Below are 20,776 nucleotides of genomic sequence, written 5' to 3'. Positions count from 1 at the left end.
CCCGCCGCACCCTCTCAGTCCTGGGGGCCTTGGCATGTGCTGTCACATCCCTCAATTCCTTCCATCTCTTTTAATCCCAGTCTTTGTAGAGGAAATACAATTTTTCCTCGACCCTTCTGAGTTCTTAGCTGACACTCCTGTGACAAAAAAAAAAAAAAAAAAAAAAAAAAAGGAATCACAAGAGAAAAACACACAGAGGTGGATTAGCGTGTGCATTGGGTGGATACATGGGACATGCCCAGGGAATGAGTACGTCTCAAAGAGGTGGTTCAGAATTCTGGTTTATATCACATCTTCAACAGAGAACAATACGTTTTTTGGACAAGTGACAAGACAAAGCAAAAGGACCTTGAGTCTCCAGGGGTAGCAAACTGTGGGAAAGTAAATATATGGGAAATCAATAGTAGATAAAGACTGGTCAAGTTTGTTATATCGATTCCTGTGCTGCCGTCTCCGAGCCGATAAGGATCTAGTGTCATCGTTGGTCGTCAGCCTTTGTCCTTCCTGGTAGAGAAGGGAGAAGGGATGCTTTTGTACGTCTGCCCCGTTTTTGGGTAAGTAGGGGGAGGGTAGAGAGCATTTTTTGTACCTGCTTCTTAACTGTCTTCAGCTCAAAATAACTCTGGTGCTAGAGCGGCACGTGCAATGGCGGCACAGACTCTTACTCCTCACGCCTCTGAGAAGGCAGTGTACCTTCCCTCTTCTCTGCGTGGCTCCCTGGGGCCAACACCATTTCTCCTCTTTCCCACCTCACCTGATGTCACCCTGGCCCCAGGATGTATTTACTGTTGGCCCGGCGCATATACAGGCTGCAAACAGTGGAGAGTCACTTAGTCAATGCTTTAACAGAGGAATGTGCAAGAACTTCGGTAACAGAGGAAAAAGGCAGGCAGAGTAACACCGTGAGCAAGGGTGCACAGGCCTGCCAGAGGACAGCTTCCATGGAGGACACCCGGCCTGATTCTCTGAGCTTCTTGCTTGTATTCCAAATACTGCTCACAGGGATTTCCCCCTTCCTCCTCCAGCTGGAAATTGGGCAGGGTTTGATCTTTCAGGGCAAAGACCCACCCTTTCTTAGGAGGTGAGTCCTACTGTTATAGTCCCAGGGGTGTTGGCATTTGCTCAAAGCAGTAGTAACATTCTCAGTAGTGCCTTACCTGCATGTAAGTACCTTTCTGAAGCCTGTCCTCATTGCTTCTTGGCCTTGTAGTTAAGATCAAGAGTAAAACATGCTGTCAGGGTTTCCCAGAGAAACAGAACCAAAGTTCAGCTCTACATGTAGCCCTTAAACTGGCAGGACAATTGGTATTTTTTGAAATCTCAAATTTCCCAATAGAGACAAGTATCAACAGCTTTGTATCCTATATTGCAATCACATAAGAAATTTACGAACTAAGTGAAGATGAACTTTCCAGAAACTTACCGGATTCTATACCAACTAGAAACCTCTGCCCATGATAAGACTACCTGGGTTTTTTAAAAATCTCTAATCTAGTTTAACAGTGCTGCTTTTATTTTTCTCTGCTGGCTTGCATCATAGCAGCCTTTGAAGACTGCTTGTTCATCCTGGCTGTGTACTACATACCAGGTTATGAAAAAAGTACATCTTAGTTCAATTTTTGACAGAGTTGTTTCTACAATATTAAAACAATATGATTTATGTAGCTGGGCAGGATTTAGAGATTATCAGTCTATGCAAGACTGAAATTCAAATGCAAATGCAATCTTGCTTAGGGGAACATTGTAAAGTAACAATTCTTGGTATTACATGCCTCGTATGATCCATTTCAATCCATAGAGAATCAGATCTTTTTGTGTGTCACTCTATTCCAAGAGACAAATGTGAACAGGTGAAATATCTTGAAAATGCACCAAGCCTGAGAAGTCTCAAACGAAACTTGAATTTTCCATACATACTCCTGTCAAATGAAGTTATTTCCTCTATACCACTTCCCTTGCAAGCTGATCTATTTTCTTTCATTTGACCTAGATGGGCTACAAGACCTGGAGAAGGATTGGACAGCTTTTGATTTCTCTCCAGAGACGGTGATCTTTGTGTCCTCCTGGCTCTGGAAAGGGGCCTGCTCCAGTTTTGAGAGGAGCTTCTTCTGCTTGGAGATCTGCGTTGATGTGGAGGCCTCCTCCTAAGATAATCATCTCAAAGGCAACAACCCCAAGAAGGAGGAGAGCCACGATTTTCACTCCTTTTCTCACCATTCCACAGTTCCACTCTTCCATGGCAGCCCCACAGCATTCTTCCATCTAGCTCTCAGCCCGTCGTGGATTTTCAAATTCAACAAAAGTGAAGCCAAAAGTGTTCCTCGCATCCTACACACTTCAGAGTGATCCGTGATAGCCAAAGGCTGCTTCCAATTCAGTCTAGTTGCCATTGTTTCCGAGATTACCTACATAAACCTTGCAGTCCAAAGGATAAGAGTCATGATACATTTCCATTAGAAATGCAAGGGTCAACTCCACATGCTCCCATGAATCATCCTGTTCTCTCCGGCCTGGCTACCACAGGTATTCCCTCACACCTGGTGTTCACGAAATGGCCTGTTAAGCATATTTAAGGAGTACCTGCACAGTAGCATTTTGACTGGTGTTTGATGAAACAACTATGGACCCCACACTCCCCAGATTCACAGATAAATTAACCATCGTATGTACAGACATAATGCAAGGTTTGGACACCCCAATATATAACACCACCACTGTGATCTCCTTTCTTTTGATCATCATTGGATCGTCAACAGTGCCTTACCAGACTACATCTTTCCATTCAGGAGCTGAACACTAAGCGGAATGCAGGCCCTTGTCAGCTGGCACTTGATCCAGATAAATAGGAAGGGGAAAAGGCATCAGGAGGTGATAGACTGTAGGTCTGTGTTTTGCCTTTTGCGACACTGCATGTTCTTAGAATGTGAGAACTGGATCTCTCACTCCTCTCTCCTCATGGTCCAGCTGGGTACCTAAAAGAAGGCCCTCCCCAGACCTGTGCTGTTCATTGAATTACCTAGAGAAGCATGGTTCATGGCCTTTTTTTTTTTTTTTTCTAAATGTAAAAATAGGGTGCTCTTATTAACAGGAGGAAAACTCCTCAACTTATCATAAAAATGAATTAAATCTTACAGAAGAACATGCAGAGAAAAGCATTGAAAATTTGTTGCCAGATATTGTGAGGCATTATCCTGACAATGTTTCTGATATAGACCATTAACATAATAAACTATGGCTTTAATTTCATAGGAAAAAATGTTTCATCGCAGAAACAGATTTACTCGATTTCAGCTTTATGTTCTGGAGATATATTTTTTTTCTCAAATCAATAATTTTTTATTACATTATTAAAATACCACAAGACACAATCTGGGTTCTTGTTTCTGCAGCCGGATAACTTTTAGGTCTTATTCATCAGCCTGTTGAACTGTTCCTTTTTCAGACACATAGATACCATCCAAAAATTTTCTGATATCTTTATTTTTAACTGTTGTTGCCTGCTGAATCAAAGCAGCTGAATTTGAAACAAGTTCAGTGTCATTTCCTTCAAGCACTAATTCATCTTTCTGGGCTTGAGACACTGAACAGGCAACACCTGGCCTCATCCGAACCCTTCGGATGTACTTTTCACCCAAGAAATTTCTAATTTCAACAAGAGACCCATTCTCTTGAATAACCACGTTGATGGGGAAGTGAGCATACACTGACCTCATCTTGTAATGGAAGCCCAGTGTAACCCCCTTGATCATATTCTGTACGTGACTACAGATCGTGTGAACAGTTGCTGGTTCCTTTCTCTTTCCCCACCATTTGTCAACCCGGAGCCTCTTCTTTTTCTTTCCCAGGAGACTGAGTTCCACATTGATGTGATTGAAGTCCCTCCGCAGGGTTCCTCTGGGCCCCTTCACAATGACTGTGCTCCCCTTCAGACTGATGTCGACATTTTCTGGGATGTCGACCGTCTGAGAATGGTCTTCATTCTCGCAGTAGATGCGGCAAAGCTGGAGATATATTTTCAAGATGCAAAAGAAAAACAAGATTCACCCTTAAAGAAGTCGGGTAATGATATAACCCGTTATTCATCCTCCTTATACTCTTACAGTTACAACATTTGGAAATGTTTGAAGTCTAGAAATGCTGACCAGTTATTCAATCTGACATTAATATCCTCTGAACTCCCTTTTGAGAATAACATCAGCATCTTCAGTCCATGGTTCTACCAGGGATGGAGCAGTTCTGTTTCTTTCTCCTCCTCGGTGGTTCGTCCTCGGAGCGGCTGTCTATGCTGGGGCTACTGCTGCTGGAGGAGCTGAGAGCCGCCTCTGAGTCACAGGAGGAGGAAGAGTTTGTCGCGGGGACTACAGATGCTGAGCTGGAGTGGGCACTGCTGTCCTCTGAGGAAGAAGCAGGTGCTTCCTTGCCGTCTGCTGGAGAATCATGGGCTGACTGTCCTTGCTCTTGCTCCTGGACGTGGTCACTCTCACACCCTTTTCACTGGGTCTTTCCTTCTACATTAGTTTCTCCAACGCTTTGTTGTAATACTGCTTTCTTTTAAAACTTTCTTTAGTTCTGCAGTTCTTGAAGGGCGGTGTAGGGATTTCCCCTTTTCCTGTGTATTGCTAAGTCCAATGTCCAAATTCCAAACATTTCTGACATCTTACACAGTGTTTATTTGTTTTAGCTTGTCTTTGAGCTCTAAATAGCTCATCATCTTAACAGGGGTGTGTGTGTGTGTGTGTGTGTGTTCTGATCCAACCTGGAACCTCTGGATTCCTCAGTCCTCCACCCCTCCCAAACTAGCACCACCAACTCTGGAGGCCTGGGGACTGGTGGGAAGGCTGATTGCTGGGCTGCTTCCCTGTGCTTTCTGCCATGGACTTGTCCATTGGTGCTGGGAACAAATTAGGGGCTGGGTGCTAATTTGTAACCTGTGAGATGCTGAGGATCAGAGCGCTGAGTATCTCCGCTGGGCTCCATCAAGTTCAAAGAGATACGTTGTGCAGTAGTGGCTTACAGGGCCCACGTTGTGCCATATCACAGCGCAGTTCCAGTCCTGGCTACTCCACTTCCCATCTAGCATCCTGCTAATGCACCTGGAAAATCAGCAGAAGGTAGCCGAAGTACTTGAGCCCCTGCCACCTATGTGGAATACCAGCATAGAATTCCTGGCTTCCAGCTTCAGCCTGGCAGGGACATGGCTATCGCTGTCAGTAGGGGAGTGAGCCAGAAGATGCAAGATCTCTCTCCTTGCTCTCTGTCGCACTTCCTTTCAAATAGATAAATAAATGTTTAAAATAAAACTAGGGACTTGTGATTTGCCAAATAAAAATACAGGGCACCTAGTTAAATCCAGAGTTTCATAGTAACAATTAAGTGTGCTTTGCTCCATGCATACAAAGTATTTGGGACATACTTGTCTAAAAAGTAGTTTTTTCCTCTGAAATTCAAATTTAATTTGGCACCCTGTAATTTGATTGGACAACCCTAGTTGGGGCTTGTGGCCCCCAACTCCAAAACCAAGAGCTATCCTAGGGTCCCTCTTATCGCTAAACCAGCTGGATAAAACCGGGGCGCCAGATGCTTCCAGGAGGAGGCTGGGGCTGTGGCCTTCCCGCTCAGCGGGGACAGACCCCTCTGCGAACCCGAGTGCGCCCACCACTCTGACCGTTGGACACCAGTTCCAGGCTCTGAAGCTGCCTAGGACGGAGAAGGCAGGAAGGAGCTGCACTGGAGGACTCAGACGCAAAATCAAGATTGAAACAGTGACTTCGAACTCAGGCAAATCCCTTCCTTCTTGGTTTCAAGGTTTCTCCTTCTCAGGAAGTAAGCAGGGGGAGTACTTTTGGAAGCAAAGAGGATGTCCATCAGGGGGCAACCTAGAGTTCCAGGTAACCTCAGTTTTATTGTGTTACAGTGATGGCAGCCGTCTAAAACCATTGCCGAAACCCGGGATTGAACCAGGGACCTTTAGATCTTCAGTCTAACGCTCTCCCAGCTGAGCTATTTCGGCTACTCCTAGCAGAACTCTTTTTTTTCTCCTCCACATAATTATAAGGAACTAGTTTGTTCCACGGTAAAAGACAAGTTCAGTTGAAGGTAAGCATTTTACAAATATTAAAGGTAATAATGCAAGGTCCTGATGTATAAGCTAGACATAACACCCACTTTTCTTAGATTTTTTTTTCCTTATTGCTAGCAATTTGCCTTTCTCATTTAAAAAGGTCAGGGATGTTTCTCATGGTGGTTTTACATGCCTATTTCATGTTTTTAATCCATGCACAGCATTGGATTGTATGGATATAACACAATCCATGTAATCAAACTCCTAAGGACATACATTTTCATTTTTTTCTTCTAAATTTTATTATTCAAGTCAGTAGTGAAATGAATATTCTTTTGTGTGTTTATTTGTTGTTCTTATGTGAAGGAAGATTTTGCAAGGTCAGAAGATATGATTTTTTTTTTTTTACAGATATATCAGGGACTCCAGAAGTGCATAGAAGTCGGAAGAAGGCCATGGGTAAAGGCTTCAAGGTAGACTTTGAATGCTACCTTTACATGAGGTATGCATAGAGTCACTGTATTTGTTTAAAGCGTTGATTTGCTAAACCTGGTATTAAAGATGTACCTCAATCTGTATAGTTGTATCTTGGAGAATTTTTTTTCATATATACATATATATATGTAGTCAAAAATTGGAATTGTCTCAGGCCTCTCTCAAACTCTAAGGAGCAAGTTGTGGTTTAATAATATCCCTAGTATGCTGATGTGTTCCACCTCTGCTTCCCATTTAATCATTTTGCATTTCTTGCATTCATTTACTTAAAAGCTAAAGTGCTTCAAATGAGCTCCATAAGGCTGTTGCATAGAATAATGCAATGCTTCATCTGTACTTGAGTCATAAGTTGGGAGATAACATAGGCTTGTTGTAACTTGAGAAGATGACCTTAGTGTGAATTCATATACAATAGACCTTAAATGAAGGTGATTCCAGATTGACCTTCTCAAGAGAGAGTAAGGAGAGGGTGCTTCTAAAATTGAAAGTATTAGGTTGTCACACCTAAGCTAGCTTCAAGCTTTTTTCAGAGTCCAGAGCTTATCATTCATTGAGTTTCAACTTCAGTTTTTCTTTCCCTAGTTGGTTGTAGTAGGAAAAATCCTGAAATGGCCCCAAAGACACCCTCCAGCCCCCCAAATGCCCTGTATAATCCCTGGGTCTGTCAATGTGATGGATCTCACTTCTGTGATTAGGTTATATTTCACAGCACAGCTGACTAAAACATGTGGTTATCTAGGTGGGCCTGACCTAAACAAAAGATTCTCTCCAAAGGTTGCAGAAGTCAGAGATTCTAAACACAAGAATGCAATGCTCCTTTGCTGACTTGAAGATGGGCAAAGAATGTGGGGAACCTTGAGGGGCTGACAGTGCCTCCCAGCTAACAGCTCACAAGGAAATTGGTGCTCAGTTCTGCAGCTACAAGCAACTGAATAGTACCATCAACAATGAGCTTGGAAACAGATTTTCCCCTCGCGCCTCCTGCTGAGAACTCAACCCCACACTGTGACTTCCATTTTGATACCCTGAGCCCAGAAGCCAGCCACCTCCTGTGAGACATACCACCTACAGAACTGCGCCCTAATTACTTAAATCTAATGGCTTTAAGCCGTTAAGTTTAGAGTAATCAATTATGCCATGGAAAATACTACAGTAGTGCAGGCTTTCCCTAGGTTTGGTGTATTGATGACAAAGTAGATTTAAATCCCCATCTCACTTTCCTGTCATCTTGGGCGAGTGAGTTCCTTCTTATTTGTATTAGGTGTGTAATTGCGCTAGATCTAGTCCTTACTCAAATTAGAAGTTCTGTAGATAGGATCCGGGTATTATACAGTCTTTAAGTTGACCACGTGATTTGAGTGTGTGGTTTGTTTCAGCACCCCCAAGCCGTTGCTCCTTCACATATGTAACAGTTAAGTACAGGATCCATGTTAAAAATTGCTCTCTTGATCTCCCCACAAGCACTTCAAAGCTTGTCTAAAAATGAACCTGTCTTTCCTTCCAAATGTGTGTATGTCACCACCACCTTGTAAGTTTCCTAAGTCAGAAAAATAGGAATTGCTGCCTCTCTCTGCTCCCCATCCAAAATGATACCCAAGTGCTGCTCATTCTACTTCAAGTATTTCTGGAATCCCTCTACTTATCATCTTCACTTCCTCTCCAACCTCTTAATTGGCCTTCCTACCTATTCATCATTTTCCATGCTGGAGCCCACTATCCTACTTAAAAATCCTTCACTGGCTCTGTAGCTGAAAATAATCCCCATGAGAGTATTTCAGGAATGGAAAGCCAAGACACTGTGGAAACCCATGACTTTTCTTCATGGTATATAAAACCTTCCATAGTGTGGGTCTTAACTCTCCAGTACCATATCTCGGGAGTTCTTGACCCTGAACTCCAGCCACCCACGCAGATTCATGGTCCCTGCAGTGTTTCATTACGTTATGGTTCTCCTAACCCTTATTTAACCTGCGCATTGCAGCTAACATACATTTTTCTAATTCTAGCAGCCTTCCCTTGATGTGTCTTTCTCACCTCTCTACCCATTCCCTACAGGATAGGTGGCTCCCTCCAGTGCTTTTACATCATTTATCAAAGTAGACCTTACCAACGGATGTTACAGTAATAGGCTGGGTCAATGTGGAATGAATGAAGAATGAGTGAATGAAAACATTTCTAGCCTTATCTCAGGACCAACTAGTTCTTTAGTAACCTCAAAAGTCACCTGATCGGGGCAGGGTGCTTGGGATGCCCCTACACCACATAGGAGTCCCGAGCTCAAGGCCTGTGTCCTTTTTGGATCCAGCTTCCTGCTGCTGCACACCTGGGAGGCTGTAGGTGACAGCTCAAGCACTTGGGTCACTCCCACATGTGAGACACAGGCCCCTGGCTTTAGCCTGGCCCAGCCCTGTATGTTATGGGCATTTGAGGAGAGAACCAATGGATGGAAGATCTCTATTGCTCTTCCTTTCAAATAATTGAAAACAGGTTAAGTTATAAAAATAAATAAAACCACCTGGTCAAACGCAGAGGCTGTGCCCTCTGCAAGACTGTTTATGGGAGATCCTGAACTCTTTGGTTTCTTGCTTTTTCAGACATCTCACTTGGTCACCCTGCCTCCTTTCACAAGGGATCTATGTGAACCAAGGGAGATGGTACTTGAAAAGAATAGGGAGGAAAGTCTAACAGTATAACCACAGACTGCTTTACGAGCTGCAGAAGGAAAAGCCACGAAAAGCTTGGAACGCTTCCCACTGGATAGGGCAGAGTCCTGGGCAAAAGGGTTAAAGCTTTTAGAGGCAAACTGTAAATTAAAAAAAAAAAAGTTTAATTGATTACAAATATTTTTAACATACAAAAATTGTACATATTTATGGGGTACCATGTGCTGTTTCAAACATGTATATACATAATGTCCAGTCAGGGTAAATATATCTTCTCAAACATTTAACATTTCTTCATGGTGAAAGTATTCAGAGTCCTCTCTTTTAGGTTTTTCGAATAGAGAAATACATACATTATCTGTAGTCACACTACTTGTGCTTTAGAACCCCAGATCTTATTCCAGTCAACCTTTCACCAGCCTTCGTCTTTCCTCCTTACTCTGGTAACCATCATTACACTTCTAGATCATTCTGTTTTAAGACTCGGCTTATTTCACTTGACAGAACGACCCCCAGTTGCTTCCATGTTTTTGCGAATGGCAAGCTTTAAATTTTGGCAACAATCTTAAGAGTTTTGCAGGGTATACAACTATGGTTGTATATCAAATACAAAATATCAAATATCAAAGATGTTTCTACACCTCCTTTTAGGACTGAACTGCAGGTTGGTCCTGTTATCTTGCTCAAAGTAGAGTGGACTCTCGAAATGTGCAGGACAAGCTTAACACTTCTGTGGGACTTCAGAGATCCCTGACAAGTGTATTTATTATTTTTCTTCTTCTCTTCTAGGTGTAATAATTTATAATTTTATAAGTCAAAACTTTGAATCATGATCAGGCTTGGTAGATCACGTAGGATCTATGTTCCTACCCTTCCTGCCATATTATAGGAACCAAGGAAGGATCATTAAACATTTCAGTGACATCTGACTGCTCCCAATGCAGGAAATTATATGCCAAGGGGGCAAATTGCACTGCTGTGCTTTTTAGCTTGCCAGATAAAAACCTCAGCTGAAACTTAACATCAAAGACAGCAACGGGAAGCAGGCAAATGGGTTAAACAGATAAGTGGCCTTCTTGACAACCATGCTAGAAAAATATTCCCTGACAAAACAGCTAATGTTGTGGAACCGAGAGCCTTGAGAAGTCAAGTGGCCTGGAGGCTGAATTCAAGGATGCTTCTTGATTCTTTCTTCAAGTACAGCCTCAAAAGAACTGACACTGCCCATGTTAACCTCTGGAGAGAGAAACGTGCCTTTCCACATCCTGGCTTATAATCCCGCAGAGGACACAACCACCAGCTGCCTTCCAGCCCAATTTCTCCCAGAGCACAGAGTGAGAGGTCACAGACTCTGAGGTCAACAAATCAAGTTTTGAATTCCAATATTGTTAGTAACCAGCTATTCGACCTTGAGAGAATTTATTTAAATTAGGTTTTATTTTCAAAATAGTAACTGTTACATTTTCCTCTTAAAATTGCTTATGTGTAAGCAGGAGAATGCTGCCTCCCAGCACGAACACACAGCAGATGCTCAGTGAGTTCCCTCCCATGGCAGGAATTGTACTTGTTCTTGGGGCCTCTTGGTTACTTTCCCCATCCCAGGATCTCCCTGAACCTGATTTTACAGAGAAAACCTAAACAAGTATGCTCATTGTCTTTCTCTTTCTCACAAAGCTCCTCAAATCAAAAGCCAATTGCTGGAGCTACATGGGCTCTACCCTGTGTCCCGGCTGCTCCACTAGCTCCCTGCTAGTGGCCTGGGAAAAGCAGAGGAAGATGGCCCAAATGTTTGCAGCCCGGAGTGACCCAGCAGAACTCTGACTTTCAAATAAATAAGTAAACCTTTAAAAAGTCAATCACTTATTTTCAAAAAACAGAATAAAAAATTTGAATCTCAGGGTGGAGGTGGAGATAAGGGAGGTTGGATAATGGGCACCAAATCACAGACCGGACTTAAGCTCCCTGTGTTCCAGCACAGTATTAGAGCTCAGTGGGGTGACTGCAGTTAACAATAACCTGTATTTTCTGAGCAAACAGAAGACAGAGGCTCCAAGGCTCCAATTACATGTAACAACCAAGAGAGGGAAACATTATCCTGATTTGATCAGTACACATTGTTTATAAGGGTTGAAATGTCCCACTGTACTCCATAAATATATACAATTATTGTTAAATATTTTTAAATGTTTTAAAAAGTATATTTAGAAAATGAGAAAAATTTTTAAAATGTTGAAAATTGTGAATTCCTACATGAAAAACTGAATAAACTCAGAATCTAAGTGAGCAAGAGAAAGTAAATTCTATAAAATTTTTTATTTATTTATTTAAATTTTATTTGAGAGGCAGAGTTACTGAGAGGGAAAGACAGAGAAAGGTCTTCCAACTGCTGGTTCACTCCCAAAATGGCTGCAACGGTCAGAGCTGAGCCAGGAGTCAGGAGCTAGGAGCCAGGAGCCAGCCAGGAGCCAGCCAGGAGCCAAGAGTTTCATCTGGGTCTCACACATGGGTGCAGGGCCCCGAGCACTTGGCTATCTTCCAGTGCTTTCCGAGGCCACAGAGAGCTGGATTGAAACTGGAGTAGCCGGGACACAAACTGGCGCCTATATGGGATGCCAACAACACAGGCAGAGGCTTAGTCTACTATGCCACAGCACTGCCCCTATTTACTCTTTTTAAGATTAATTTATTTTGAAAGGGAGAGTTATAGGGAGAGGGAGGGAGAGACAGAGAGAGGGAGGTCGTCCACCCACTGGTTCACTTCCCAAATGGCCGCAACGGCCAGAATGCAGCCAGGAGCCAGGACCTTCCTCCACGTCTCCCATATGGGAACAGGGGCCCAAGCACTTGTGCCATCTTCCTCTGCCTTTCCAGGTGCATTAGCAGGGAGCTGGACTGGAAAAGGGGGATGCCAGAGTCACAGGCGGCAGTTCTACCAGCTACACAATAGCAGCCCTAAAAACTTCTAATTTTGAAGTGAAGCAGGCTCAGTATCAAAAACACTAGCAACTATTCCCCTATACCAACAGGCTTCTAAAGTTACTCTTCTGCTCATGGGCCCAAGGAGTGGTGTTCAACAGTTGGAACATCAGCTTTCCTTTCAGTTTGTCTTGAAGACCATCATTCCTGGGCACCCAGACTCCTAAGCTTAACAAAGCTCATCGGACCAGTTCTTCTTCCCTTCCTCACCAACATTTTCTGCCTGGTAGGAGTAGAAGTGAATCAGACAAACAATATGACTTTTTAAAAATTATTTAATTTAGTAAATTTTTTGAAAAAAAAAATAAGGCAAAAAAACTGAAAATATATATAGTTTTGTTTTGTTTTCATTTGACTTTATTCCACCTGAAGGACTCAGCTTCCATTAGCAAGAATCTGATAGGGGATCAAGCCAGAAATGTAGTGCAGACAAAGAAAAGAGGGAGAAGGCAGGGACGTTTAACTTAGCTGGGGAATTTCCACTCCACCCAAAGCCCCAGATGAAGTCCGAGCTTTATGGGCTTCCCTGGCTCTCGCCTGTGTTGGGAACAGGGTTCTTAGGAGGAAATCCCCCAGCAGTCACTCTGATGGGGAAGGATAAAAGTACCCATTTACCCAGCATAAATCCAACTTCCCTGGAGGGATGGCTTCCTCTGGAATGATATTTTCCCCCAGGATCCACACTGGCTGAGGCTCAGCAGTTAAGGAACAAAAAGAAAAAAACACTAACAAAAAGCATACAAGAAAGGCACCTCAATTTGTGATCCTCAACCAAGGGTGGGTTGTACAGGGGTTAGACTTCTAAACATAAAACAAACACGGAACAAAGAAGGAAGCCAAGGCCCAGCAGGAGCAGTTCTCCTGTCTACTCGGCCAGACGGTACTTTTAGCCCTGCATCCGAAGAAGAAAGTTCTTTTGGGAGTTAGCCTGTGTGTTGGACAAGGGCAGAATTAAACTGGAAATTACCCTCCTGAATTTCAACCCATATTCTTCCTAACGCAAGACAGAAAAGAGGCAGGAAAGAGGTTAGGATGTAATTTTTAAGAATCAGGTAATTAGGAAAGCAGAGTTTAGACAGCAGTGGGCACCCCATGATACAAACCATGGACAAGGTCCCTGTTCTAACTGCCAGACTTGATCCTCCTCAGGTTTTGAATCTGCCTGCCCCTAAAAGGTGAAAAGCAGAGCAGTGCCAATCCATATCAACAAGTCCAAGAGCGAGTCCCAGGGAGATAAGGGATATCAAAAACCAAGATTCTTAATGGGAAAGAGGAAAATCAAACCAAAAATTAGATTTTTCTCTACATATATATAATATACAGATATTTAACACATTATTTCAGAGGTGGCTCCAGTCCATGGGGCTTGAGAGATGGTAAAATCTTTTGTCCATATATCTTCTCTCAGATTCTGATGTATAGAAAATGGGACAGGCACAGACCCAAACTGGTATTGTGCCAACAGAGAAGAGAAACTAGAAAGGCAATGAAGGATGGAGATGTAGAGGAACAGGGAAAGCGAAAGTGGTGAGCAGTCTTTTCCATTCTGCCTATTCTCAGAAGTCCTCTGCCTGAGAAAGTCGATAAACGCCTCTGCGAGGACAATGCAACCTTTTTACTAACCACCATCTCCAGTTGCTGACAAAGACGGGGAATAGCAGAGGCAGGTCTGATGCCAGTGAAGATATAAACTTCCAAGAATGTGACTCTGAATATTGCAGCCTTACAAAACAATCTTTCCTGCAGGTGTCCAGTACCTCCGCTCTCTATGCACGGACATCCCATGAGAATGACCCCCGTGTGAATACATTTCATAATGTTATACCTAAGCTCCAAAGCAACCATTTGCAATGCCTCCAGAGGTAAGTCTTATGTGTTTCTTTTTAAAGTTGCTTTAAAACCAACTCTTGCTCTGAACAGCACCAAAATGCCCCTGAATCATAATCTTATATAGATCTTGGCCAAACAGGATATTACAGGGAGGATGAATGACATCATTTTAAATGGGGGCCGAGGGAGAAAGAAGAGTCAAGAACACCTGACTTTGCAGATGTGGAATAACACTTTTCAGCCACCAAACCTCTCCCTTACAAACACAGGTATCTAGTATGTCGATTTCATTTTCGATCAGCTAAGGCAACCAGCCAATCACCACCACTGGTGTTTGCTTCTGGTGATTGATTTGGAAAAAAAAATGATTGGTTAAGACAGACAAACTTGAGGAAAGCACTTGGTAAGAGAGTCACAAACGCCAGCTTTCCCACACATCTTCTGTCCTCTTCTGTTAGATCCTCTTCATTTCTGTTACTGCCACTTCAGAAAATGTCCGGGCATGAGTTCCAGTCCTGTTTTTCTTTACACTCCCAGTATTCCCCCCTATAAATATGGGTTAACTCCTTGGTAACAGGGTCTTTCTTCCGCTCAAACCACAGCGCCTTATAAGGATCATAAGGTGTGCCTAAAGGGGGATGAGAGAAAAGAAAAACAAAATTAGAGCTGGCATTTTTCCAATTACCAAGAACTAAGAGTAGAAGGCAAGTTCACTACCATCTTCTGTGGCTTTCATAGCTTCTGCTTCTCTCTTCTTTCTGGAAAGTCTTTGTTTTTCCTCCAGGCGCTGCTTCTCAGCATTTGCTTCATCCCAGCGCCCATTTTCCATTAGTCTCTGGTCAGGCCGTAACCGGCTATCCGTGGGGGCAGTGCCACCTTCCCAGGCATTCAGAGTTAGAGCAAGCTCTGAGAAATAGTACATGTTTTCTGCATTCTTCCTAAAAGTAAAAAATGAGAAAGGGTAAAAGACCAGAGTTAAGGAGAAATATCTAAGTATACTTCCAAGACTATATCAGGGGCGGCGCCGCAGCTCACTAGGCTAATCCTCTGCTTGTGGCGCCTGCACCCCGGGTTCTAGTCCCAGTCGGGGCACTGGATTCTGTCCCGGTTGCTCCTCTTCCAGTCCAGCTCTCTGCTGTGGCCCGGGAGTGCAGTGGAGGATGGCCCAGGTCCTTGGGCCCTGCACCCGCGTGGGAGACCAGGAGGAAGTGCCTGGCTCCTGCCTTTGGATCAGCGTGGTGTGCCGGCCACAACAACCCAGCCATAGTGGCCACTTGGGGGGTGAACCAACGGAAAAGGAAGACCTTTCTCTCTGTCTCTCTCTCTTACTGTCTAACTCTGCCTGTCACAAAAACAAAACAAACAAACAAAAAGACTGTATCAGGTTGTTCTACAAATACAAAGAATCTAGGATCACGCCAGACAACTCGAATTGAGATAGCCAAACTGGATCACTCCCCATCCGCTTGCCACCATCACTGAGTCAATAATATTTTGGGATTTGTATTGCTCTCAGTGGATTTACATACACTCATTGGGAAGAATGAAACATTCTAGTAAATGAAAAGTCCTCATTCCTCCTTCCTTCCTTTGCTTTCTCTTTAACTTCTTTCTGGGATAACCTTGGCTAATACTACAGACTGAATGTATTAGAAAATGACAGGAGATAAATGACCTCTGCATGTGTCTCAGCGACTTTTCAAGTTACTGCTAAATTAAAAGGTGGAAGGTACCTCTCTCCTTTAGCTGCTTTTGAATACTATTGCTCTGAACTCTAAAAAGATATCTTTCTGGGGGCCAGCACTGTGGCACAGTGGGTGAAGCTGCTGCCTGCAGTGCTGACATCCCATATGGACACCGGTTTGAGTCCCGGCTGCTCCCTTTCCCATCCAGCTCTCTGCTATGGCCTGGGAAAGCAGTAGAAGATGGCCCAACTCCTTGGGCCCCTGCACCTGCATGGGAGACCCGGAAGAAGCTCCTGGCTCCTGTCTCCTGGCTTTGGATCGGCACAGCTCAGGCCGTTGTGGCCAACTGGGGAGTGAACCAGTGGATGGAAGACCTCTCTCTCTCTGCCTCTCCTCTCTCTGTGTAACTCTGACTTTCAAATAAATAAATAAATTTTTTTAAAAAAAGATATCTTTCTGAATGACAATCCCAAATGACTTTTAGAAAGCATGATATTTCTTGGCAGAAATGGTTTGATTACCTTGAACTTTGTTCTGACAAGGCTGTTAAATGATACAGGGGCAGCTTTCTGGTAATCTTTCCAAAGGTTCTGGTTTCCCTTGTTCACTCCTTCACACAAGTGGGAAGGCAGCTAAGAAATCCTTCAATACTGCCCCACCGTCAAGGTCAAAATAGTATCTGGGCAGCACACACACTGATACTCACGGCAAAGGATTCCTTTTCCAGAGCATGACCCTGCTTTCCTCTGCTTCGTGGCCTCTCTGTCGAGCATCACCTCCATTTTCCCCAGAGACTGGCTGTACTTTGAAACAATCCATTTTCTCATCCCATGTCCCCAGAAGAGCAAAATGAACTTTCCCCGATGGATCTGTCACCTCTCCTGTCACCTGCAAGGTGGAGAATAGGGCTTTGTAGAATAGCATCCACTGTGGGGTAGCTTATCTCACTGCTCTGGAAACCAATTCCTGGGTAAATAGTGGCCAAATAACAGATACTACTTGCAATAATTGAGCTATGACTTGAAGGTTTATCACTTTCTTGTTGAACAGGGATTTTTAATGCAATGTCAAAGTGGGAAAGGCATCTGTTACTCAGAATTCATTTTCTTTTCTCCAGAAATCAGAGATCACAGATTTAAATCCTCAGGTATTCTTTACCGTCTCATAGAAAGTAATGCCACAGTCCCACTGTAGCAGTAACACACAACTCTTCCTTGACAAGGGTCAAACTGTTCACACCTTCTTTCTGCAATGCTTTTATTAGTATTTCCTCTGTGTTTCCCATCTTCAACCTCTCATTGCCTTAAAATTTTACTTCCTCATTTGTCTTTGCAGTGGAGGATGGCCCAGGTGCTAGGGCCCCTGCACCCGCATAGGAGACTTAGAGGGGGCACCCGACTCCTGGCTTCGGATTGGCACAGTGCGCCGGCCATGGCAGCCATTTTGGGGGGTGGACCAGCGGAGGGAAGACCTTTCTCTCTGTCTCTCTCTCTCACTGTCTAACTCTGCCTATCAAAAAATAAAAATAAATAAATAAATAAATAAAATAAAAAGAGAAACACACACTAAGTGGAAAACATTTAAATTCCAACTTCCCTTACCTTTCTTGCTACATCCCGAGAGAAGTAGCTATAAGGAACAAATTTAAGATTACATTTGTCTCCTGTCTTGTGATTCACAATATCAATTTCACCAGACTGTAAAAATGAAAAGAAGCATAGATTAATTTTATTAAGACTGGATGACTTGACTATGTGCCAAATGGCCTGCCTCATAAATCTTTACTTTTCAATCTTATCTTCTAGCATTCCCTTGCTTAAGATTCAGGTATTAGTCAACCTTTGGGATGCTATGAAATCCCTTTGTAACTCCAATATCAAAAAGATCAAGACCAAATGATATTTTCTTTCATTTTGAATTGTGTGGTGGTATGATTAGCCCTTTAGTGCATATACTGAAATTCACAAAATAACTTACCTAACCAAACCAATCCCTTGCTAGTACCCTTAACTCTTTTATTTAAATTACTCAGTTTCAAACTTACAGTCAGCTTTTCTACAACTTGCTTATTTCATTTTTCTATCTTTTAAATCCCAAACCAATCTTTACAACTCCCAGAAGACAATACTAGTATTCCCTCTTTTCTAAGTTTACTATAACCACTGACTAGATATAATTTTAGCACATCTCTTATACTAGTGTGTTTTTTGCACACTTTTCATCCTAGATATGTTTGTCATATATCTTCAACAACACAGAAACTCCTTAAGGAATGTCTTGTCTAAGTATCCACAGAATCTACCTCACTGCCTAGCAAAAAATATTTAATGAATAATAAGAGGATTAAAAGTGGGGGCTATGTTTATTATTTTCTTATATACCTCATAATGCACAACACAGTCCTAGTAGGGTAGTCACTGATGGATGTCATAAACCGAGTCATTTATAAACAATGATTTGTGGTACAGACACTTGTGGAGGAGGTACTGGGGTGAACTCCCTGAAACCAATGAACCAGTAACAACATCCTGGGCAGATCACATGTGTTAATTACTGCAAAGATATACCTAAGGGGTGTTCTTCTGAACTTCAAGAGCACACTGGGTACCTCTGCTCACCTGATCTATCCACAACTTGCCCACAATGATGTTGTGCACAGTAGTGGTAACCTTTTTCCAAGTGTAGTGGTGCCCAGTTGCATGGAAAATACAATGAATGGTACCTGGAAGCAAAAAGAGGTGTATAAACATCAGAAAAGATAACAACTTAATTTCCCTCTATTTCTTACTTTCAAAAAATGAACAGAGTAAGGGCTCTGGAATCAGAAAGAATGGATTCAATCTTGGCTCTACCATTTATTTGATGTGTGACCCTCTGTTGTATAATAAGAAGTTTGTGAGTCTTGGTCCATGGTTCCTGGAAGAGAACCTTTAAACCTTGGTAACCTCCCAAGTGTTAGGAGTGTCTTTGTTATTCAAGGAGAGCCTGATAGTTCATGCCGTTGAGGTGACTCATGTGCACCAGACAGCTAATGTTAATGAGATAACTCAGGATGGGGACAAGCCAAGCCAGAAACATCAACCATGTGACTACAGAGTTGGGGCTTTGGATCATCTGCAGTGGGTCCAACTTCCTGACTCCAGAGAGGGAAATGGATGGGACACTGAATTCAATCACAGACACTCAAATATATATATTTGATATATCTATCTATCAGGTTTGATCTACCTACCTACCTATTTATCTATCTATCTATCTTCTATCTTATATAAGCCTTATATAAGCTTTCATAACAAGGCTCCAATAAAATCTCTGGACATCAAAACTTGATGGAGTGTCTTGGCTGGTGAATGCATCAAGGTGCCAGGAGGGTGACAGTCCTGACTGGACAGGGAGAGAACACAGAAGCCCTGTGCTCAGGACCTTCCCAGACTTCACCTTATGGGTCACTGACGATGGCTGTTTTGTGCTGTGAGTGATAAAACTGTAATGTTAAGTACAGAACTTCCCTGAATTCTAGGAGGTGTTCTAATAAATTATAGAACCTGAGGGAGTTGTGGGGTCCCCTGAATTTCTGGCCCGTCAGAAGTGTGGGTGGTCCGGGGACCCCCATCCTTGTGGCAGGTAACCAAAACAACGGCAATCTTGAATGTGCACAAAATCTGAGTGGAGTCAGAACCACATTACAGTAATGAAACCTGAATGCTTTAACTTCCCCATGCTTCAGTTTTATCATGTGTTGACTTCAGATAATCACATTTTATTTTTCAGTAAATGTTTATTTGCCCAATAAAATGCTTAAAATTTAATAGGTGCTCAGTAGATACAGTTGATTCCTGTTCCTGTGAGCTGATCACAAGTGAAAGCCAAACTAAAATCAGTGTTTTGAAAAAAGAACTGAGGATTCAAAATAATCAAAAATTTTAGAAAGATACATTAAGTATGAATAATACAGCCAATTCCAGTAAGAATATAATTCTAAGCTCACTCTATAACCACTACTGAAGAGAACATAATGATAATAATAATAACAGTATCTCTGCTGAGAGCACTTGGCATTTATCAGGTACTGTACCACATTCTCCTCATGTATTTTCTTTTAACCTCCCAAATATCTTCAAAATATCTGCCTAACCTTAATGTATCTCATTCTCTGAGATCAATATTACCGTGATACCAAAATCAAAGACACTATGAGGGGAAAAAAACGAAAAACAAAAAACAACTACAGACCAGTATCCTTTATCAGCAGTGAAGTAAAAATCCCCAACAAAATACTAGGAAGCCAAATTAAGCAGCACATGGCCAAACAGGATTTATGGAACACAAGAATGGTTCAATATGATAAAACTGATCAAAGCATTATACCACATTAACAGAATAAAGGAAAAACACACACATGGTCATCACAATTGATGCAGAAAAATCATTCAACAAAATTGATCAGTTTTTCATGATTAAAAATACTCAACAAACTAGAAATAGAAGAAAAGTACTTCAACAAAGTACAAGTTATATAAGGAAATCCCTCCTGCCCACTCTGGGACCAGTGCTGTGGCACAGCAGGTAAAGCCACAATGTGCCAGCATCCCACATGAGCACTGGTTCATATCCCGGCCGCTCCACTTCCTATCCAGCTCTCTGGTATGGTCTAGGAGAGCAATGGAAGATGGTCAAAGCACTTGGGCCCCTGCACCTGCGTTGGAGACCAGGAAGAAGCTCCTGGCTATTGGCTTCGGATCAGTGCAGCTCCAGCCGATGTGGCCAGCTAGGGAATGAACCAGCAGATGGAAGACCTCTCTCTCTCTCTCTGCTTTTCAAACAAATAAATAAATCTTTCCCAAAAAGAAAAAAAAAAAAAAAGAAAAGAAAATCCCCATAGCAAATATCAGAATCAATAATGACAGATTTCCCTCTAAGATTGGGAAAAATGTGAGGATACCTACTTTGACCACTCCTATTCAACAAATACTAGAAGGTTTTAGTCAGAACAATTAGGTAAGAAAGAAAGAAAAGAAATCCAAAAGGAAAGGAGGTAAAATTATCTCTGTTCACAAATATGATTT

The 20,776-nt window shown here is 42.6% G+C and overlaps 1 protein-coding gene, 1 non-coding gene and 2 pseudogenes across 3 annotated transcripts in view; all 4 read right to left on the bottom strand.

The window, feature by feature from the left end:
- Nucleotides 1-1,967: 1,967 nt before the first annotated feature.
- Nucleotides 1,968-2,590, bottom strand: LOC100354925 (serine/arginine-rich splicing factor 3 pseudogene; annotated as a pseudogene).
- A 728-nt stretch (nucleotides 2,591-3,318) lies between these two features.
- Nucleotides 3,319-4,003, bottom strand: LOC149128301 (large ribosomal subunit protein uL6 pseudogene; annotated as a pseudogene). Its single transcript, XR_016216831.1, has one exon. The product of XR_016216831.1 is annotated as a large ribosomal subunit protein uL6 pseudogene (transcript).
- A 1,934-nt stretch (nucleotides 4,004-5,937) lies between these two features.
- On the bottom strand, nucleotides 5,938-6,010 carry TRNAF-GAA (transfer RNA phenylalanine (anticodon GAA)). The gene has a single exon. It is a non-coding gene; the product is annotated as a tRNA-Phe (tRNA).
- Nucleotides 6,011-13,117: 7,107 nt separating this feature from the next.
- OSBP (oxysterol binding protein) overlaps nucleotides 13,118-20,776 on the bottom strand; it is a 42,412-nt gene continuing 34,753 nt past the window's right edge. Inside the window, 5 exon segments of the mRNA NM_001082233.1 lie at nucleotides 13,118-14,653; nucleotides 14,743-14,963; nucleotides 16,417-16,598; nucleotides 17,312-17,407; nucleotides 18,329-18,432. Coding sequence (NP_001075702.1) covers nucleotides 14,511-14,653; nucleotides 14,743-14,963; nucleotides 16,417-16,598; nucleotides 17,312-17,407; nucleotides 18,329-18,432 — 746 coding nt within the window. The 3' untranslated portion in view covers nucleotides 13,118-14,510.

This window comes from Oryctolagus cuniculus, chromosome 1, assembly GCF_051225735.1.
Source record: "Oryctolagus cuniculus isolate XC-2025 breed Fujian yellow rabbit chromosome 1, ASM5122573v1, whole genome shotgun sequence".
NCBI classification, from domain to species: domain Eukaryota; kingdom Metazoa; phylum Chordata; class Mammalia; order Lagomorpha; family Leporidae; genus Oryctolagus; species Oryctolagus cuniculus.
This window is presented reverse-complemented; position numbering and strand designations above follow the sequence as displayed.